The 5790-nt window shown below is 45.6% G+C and overlaps 1 protein-coding gene across 3 annotated transcripts in view; it reads left to right on the top strand.

The window, feature by feature from the left end:
• The first annotated feature begins 1131 nt into the window (after positions 1–1131).
• The window catches only part of impdh2 (IMP (inosine 5'-monophosphate) dehydrogenase 2), a 12294-nt gene continuing 7635 nt past the window's right edge, over positions 1132–5790 (top strand). Inside the window, exons 1-8 of one of the 3 annotated variants that reach the window (XM_024406635.2) lie at positions 1483–1575; positions 2936–2984; positions 3108–3216; positions 3288–3389; positions 4014–4088; positions 4589–4795; positions 4935–5022; positions 5173–5372. In XM_024406635.2, coding sequence (XP_024262403.1) covers positions 3321–3389; positions 4014–4088; positions 4589–4795; positions 4935–5022; positions 5173–5372 — 639 coding nt within the window. In that variant the 5' untranslated portion in view covers positions 1483–1575; positions 2936–2984; positions 3108–3216; positions 3288–3320. Of the gene's footprint in view, positions 1576–2935; positions 2985–3107; positions 3217–3287; positions 3390–4013; positions 4089–4588; positions 4796–4934; positions 5023–5172; positions 5373–5790 lie in introns of all 3 variants that reach the window. The other 2 variants (XM_024406633.2, XM_024406634.2) reach the window with 2 other exon arrangements.

Here is a 5790-nt window from a genome sequence, read left to right as displayed (position 1 = left end):
ATCAGCTGAACGGATTTGGGAGAAGGAGAAATGGGGAAGGCTTGGGCGAGTTGCTGTTGGGGGTGCAGGTGCTGTTGACCGGGGTAGGAGTAGCCAGGTGGAAAGCATGGCCAGCCGTAGAAAAATGCTTATTGAAATTCTCAATTATGGTGGATTTATCAGTGGTGACAGTGTTTCCTATCTTCAGTGCAGTGGGCAGCTGGGAGGAGGTGTTCTTATGCTCCATGGACTTTACAGTGTCCCAGAACTTTTTTGAGTTAGTGTTGCAGGAAGCAAATTTCTGCTTGAAAAAGCTAGCCTTGGCTTTTCTAAATGCCTGTGTATAATGGTTTCTAGCTTCCCTGAACAGCTGCATATCACGGGGGCTGTTCGATGCTAATGCAGAATTCCATAGGATGTTTTTGTGTTGGTTAAGGGCAGTTAGGTCTGGGGAGAACCAAGGGCTATATCTGTTCCTGGTTCTAAATGTCTTGAATGGGGCATGTTTATTTAAGATGGTTAGGAAGGCATTTAAAAAAAATATCCAGGCATCCTCTACTGACGGGATGAGATCAATATCCTTCCAGGATACCCCGGCGAGGTCGATTAGAAAGGCCTGCTCACTGAAGTGTTTCAGGGAGCGTTTTACAGTGATGAGTGGAGGTCGTTTGACTGCTGACCCATTACGGATGCAAGCAATGAGGCAGTGATCGCTGAGATCTTGGTTGAAGACAGCAGAGGTGTATTTAGAGGGGAAGTTGGTTAGGATGATATCTATGAGGGTGCCCGTGTTTAAGGCTTTGGGGAGGTACCTGGTAGGTTCATTGATAATTTGTGTGAGATTGAGGGCATCAAGTTTAGATTGTAGGATGGCTGGGGTGTTAAGCATGTCCCAGTTTAGGTCATGGCAAAATGTGTAGAATAGCAGGAATTGTGCTTTAAAACGGCAAGCTCCATGCAGCTCTCAGGAACTTAATTGGCTCATGAAAATAAACACACATTATAAGGGGTCCTAACCCGGGGGCTCAATTTTGAAAACCCTTGAACCAGAGCGCAGAATCTAGAACATCTCCATAGTGTCCATTCCACTCCAGCGCGGTAGGTGGCGGTAATGCACCAAATATGGGTATCACACCGCCATAAAAGCCCAAAGAAGAAGAAAAAGGTTGTCAGACGAAAACGTATGGGACCAGAGGTATCGCCAGACAGGACAGGAGCTTGATGATAACGTTGAAGGCCGAAGAATAGAGGGCATTTCGGTAGATGTTCTACAGTCGTGAATGCATTACTTGTCATTTTTATAACCAGGAAAGGATCTTCTTGACAAGAGACAGAGCGCACGGTCGCACCACGCCACAGCTGACTGACAGATCGCCGGTCGTAAACTGACGTTAGGAGTGGAGAGAAGAAACGAAGAAAGTTATCGGTCTCTTGGGCCGTTGTCTGTTTAGCACCAACGTGACTAATAAAACACTAACGTAGATACATAAATTGTATAATGGCGGACTACCTGATCAGTGGACAGACTGGTTACGTGCCCGATGATGGACTCAGCGGGCAGCAACTCTTCAACTGCGGGGACGGCCTTACCTACAAGTAATTCTTGACGTTTGGCAGTCACATGGCTGCTTGTTGAAATCCATCGCAATTCGCTTGAGTTAACCTGGATAACCTTTGTAGCTAGCTAGTAACCAGAGTCGTATATTTCGTCGTTGACACATTAGCGACACTATTTGTGCAAGCAGGGGCTTTGAGTCATTGCATTACATGCAATTATTTCTACATGGCCGTGGGTCTACCGACTCAGGTTTCCCGAGTTAAGTAACAGTTTTATTTTTGGGACTGACTCAAATCGAGCAAAAATAGTACCTGAAAGAAGTAAATGGATATTTGAGGTTCTGTAATAGGCCTGGCTATATTCAGCTATGCATGCCTGTGATTTGAACGTTCCTCTATCACCCAGAGGGTGTGTTCATGAATAATAAGCCTACTTTCAGTGTCTGTTATTAAACATATATACGCACACGACAACAACTCAAGTTTGCAGTCGGTATCCTAGTTTTCCAGCAGTTGAGTTAGGAATACCAGGCATGACATTCCTCGTGTGACAATGTAGCTAATTATGACACCCTGAAGGCACCACCTCCATGTCAAGCAAGATATTATAGAATATGATTGTGTTGGCATGAACAGTGGGTAATTGTTAGGCAGAAGTATAAGTCTATTTGTCACAGTGCCTCATCTCTTGTCTACTCTTCAGTGAAGATACCATCGCATCTCATTCTGCGCATTCCATGCTTAATATAGGCAAAGTAGTCTCCTAGAAGCATGGGCCTACATAGTACTGGTATACTTCAAAGTGAAGGTGCTTGTGCAACAGCATGTTTTGAAATCTCAACCCGTTAGTACCAGACAGACGGTGTGGCTTGGAAACATATGTTTGTAATAATATTTGTGCCCTTTGACAGATTCTTTTATCCAAAGTGACTTAGTCATACTTGCATCACTTCTCGGGACCTTCAGGAATGTGTTGACAAGTCAGCGCTAACGTGTAGCAACACAGGACACTGTTTTGCCTGCTCGTCACGTGCATCAGATATCAGTTAGTCCCACATCAAGTTCCGGATAGCTCAATTTGCTCAGATGATCAAACGCTGAACTTTTGCAGTCCCACCCAAGTGCTGTCGAAAGATATCATAGAATTTGATTTAAAAAACGATTGGATAGAATATTACTTTATTAACCAGCTGAAGAAGGAAATGCACATTTGGCCGACCCACGTGTGATATTGTAACACCTCACTGTACATTCTGAGACACAAATGTGTGAAATTGCATATCTGTGAGAATCATTGTTAGATTATATGCAGCATGTGAAGCCTGTCCCTGCTCTCTCTTTCTCTCTATCTTTTCCTCTCTCCTCTCTCTCTCTCCTCTCTCCTCTCTCTCTCTCTCAGTGACTTCCTGATTCTCCCAGGGTACATTGACTTCACATCGGAACAGGTGGTGAGTGGAACCCTTAGGGCTTCTGACCCTCCATGACCTGGTGTCATATTCATTAGTGCACACCATAGCAAAACATTTTGCAATGTTTCTTATTGGATAAGTTCAGGTCATCCCTTTTTTCAGTCAGTTTTCTTCCGTTTGTTGCCGAGTGAATACGACCGAAGATTCCATTTAAGATTACAAGGAAGACCTTCCCATTGTAGACTTGATTGGCAACCGAGCGCCGTGAAAGGTGTGTTTGTTACTACGACAGGTGTTCGTTACAAGTAGTTACTTGTAGTAACTGGTTTGTGTCCTCTGCAGGATTTGACTTCAGCCCTGACGAAGCAGATCACCATGAAAACGCCTTTTGTGTCCTCCCCCATGGACACCGTCACCGAGTCGGCGCTGGCCATTGCCATGGCAGTAAGTCTGCTGTGAACATACACACTTTAGCACGGTGACATAATGGAAGGTTTTAGTTAAAAGTCGACTCGGCATAACACGAAGTGAACAGCAGTGTTCGGCCAACTTTCGATCGATAAACGCAACGACATCAACAATCTTCTTCGCAGTTGTTGGCACAGTTTCCAAGGAAGCAACAAGGAATACAAAAAAAAAACACATTTGCTGTCAGACCAATCACATGATGACATGAGATCACAAGCAACAACCCCCTATAAAATAGCTAATAGCAGAAACATCAACAGCTATTGGAAAACAACCAGTACTTTCTCCCTGGGTATGTTGAAGTGACTACAACAGCTGCAATTATGAGTCACTTACAAAACAACCATCTTAGGTTACTATTTTAAAGCCCCCCTCCCCCCAGAGGCAAACATTGCAGTGGAAACATCACATAGTCTTCACTGCAAAACAAATGCCAAGAATTCACTTGAAACTAGTCGTTCTGCATAAATCCTTACAGGCAACTTCAGCTAGAGTTCATGTCTGAGGACACACGTTCTCTCTGTCTCTTGCACACCCACACACACACACACACACACACACACACTGGCAAGTTAACATGTTCTTCTAATCGTCTTACAGCTCACGGGGGGAATAGGCTTCATCCACCACAACTGCACTCCAGAGTTCCAGGCCAACGAGGTCCGCAAGGTCAAGGTGATGACCCCTACTACATGTTCTCTCTCTCTCTCTCACTCTTCATCTCCCTTCATATTTCTCTTCTTTTGTTACATGTGTATTTTTTGTGTGTCCGTGTGTGTATGTCTCTGCTACTCATGTTATTGCCTGCTGTCCTTTGGTTTGGTCGTCCTGCCAACCTAGTTGGAGCTGTTTCACTGTCGTGTTCCCGCTAGAACAGGAAGCAATCATTTTCTCTCTCCTCCTATTTAATTTTTCATCTGTCGCTCATGCCCCCTGGTGTGCTTTTTAAATACCCTGTAGATTTGCAGAGCCTAATAGATACCCCTACCCTCTCTCTCTCTCTCTCTCTCTCTCTCTCTCCCCATGTCCCTCTTTCCCCTCCCCCACTTATATTCTTCCTCCTGCTACCCCATTCCTTTCTCTCGACCCCATTCCACTCTCTGCCCTCTGCTCCCCCCATCCCTCACTCCCCGCTACCTCTTTCCTTCCTGCCTTTCCTGCTCTCTCTCTCCCAGCGGTATGAGCAGGGTTTCATCACTGACCCGGTGGTGATGAGTCCTACAGACCGTGTGGCTGATGTGTTCCAGGCCAAGGCACGCCACGGCTTCTGCGGCATCCCCATCACAGACAGCGGCCACATGGGCGGGCACCTCGTTGGCATCATCTCCTCGCGGGACATTGACTTCCTGAAGGAGGAGGAGCACATCCTGCCACTCAATGAGGTGGGTGTGGCTCAACGAGTATCACAGTGTTTTTACATCTGTATAATTGTGTTCAGTGGACTTCCCTGCCACTCTCGTGACACGCGTCTGAATATACATGCTAATCGTCTTTTGTTTTCTCCTTCCTTCACCACTACAGGTGATGACGAAGCTTGAGGACCTTGTCGTAGCTCCAGCTGGAGTGACACTGAAAGAGGCCAATGAGATCCTGCAGAGGAGTAAGAAAGGTGAGGAGGCGGGACCCGCGGAGAAGGTTAACCGTTAAAAAAAAAAAAAATTGAACGAGACTGTCATATAGACTACGTCAACATGGCCCCGTGTGTTCGAGGGCCCCGTGTGTTCGAGGGCCCCATTCTAAATGCCATGTCTCTGTGTAGGTAAGCTGCCCATAGTGAACAAGGAGGGCTGCTTGGTGTCCATCATCGCCAGGACAGACCTGAAGAAGAACAGGGACTTCCCCCTGGCCTCTAAAGACTCACGCAAACAGCTGCTGTGTGGGGCAGCCATCGGCACGCACAACGACGACAAATACAGACTGGACCTGCTGGTGCAGAGCGGCGTAGATGTGGTCGTACTAGTGGGTTCCTGGTTCTTCTACCCCATCTACTTGTTATTCTCTTCATGGATACTTTCTCCATCTTTTTCTTCAGTCTGTTCTTTTAAAGGTGCAATCTGCGGTTCAAACAATAACAAAGCGGACAACCCTGCCTCTATTTTGGTAAAAGGTGGAGGGGTGGCGTTGGAGAAATGTAACCTTTCTCAAGACTACACTATGGATACAAGGACTGACCATGCATGATATCCAAATTATAGTTTTAACCATGTATTGTGGCTATACCGTGTTTGTTTACAATTACAATGTTTACAAACAACGGAGTGTGATCATTAAGTACGACCAATGATGTGTATGGGGTACGATAGTTGAATAAGTTACATTATTCAAGAATCAATATGTGTGTGTACATATAATTAATTAAGTCTAAAGATCGCTGTAG

This window comes from Oncorhynchus tshawytscha, linkage group LG16, assembly GCF_018296145.1.
Source record: "Oncorhynchus tshawytscha isolate Ot180627B linkage group LG16, Otsh_v2.0, whole genome shotgun sequence".
Taxonomy (NCBI): domain Eukaryota; kingdom Metazoa; phylum Chordata; class Actinopteri; order Salmoniformes; family Salmonidae; genus Oncorhynchus; species Oncorhynchus tshawytscha.
Note: the sequence above shows the minus strand (reverse complement) of the source record. Positions and strands in the feature narration are given on the sequence as shown.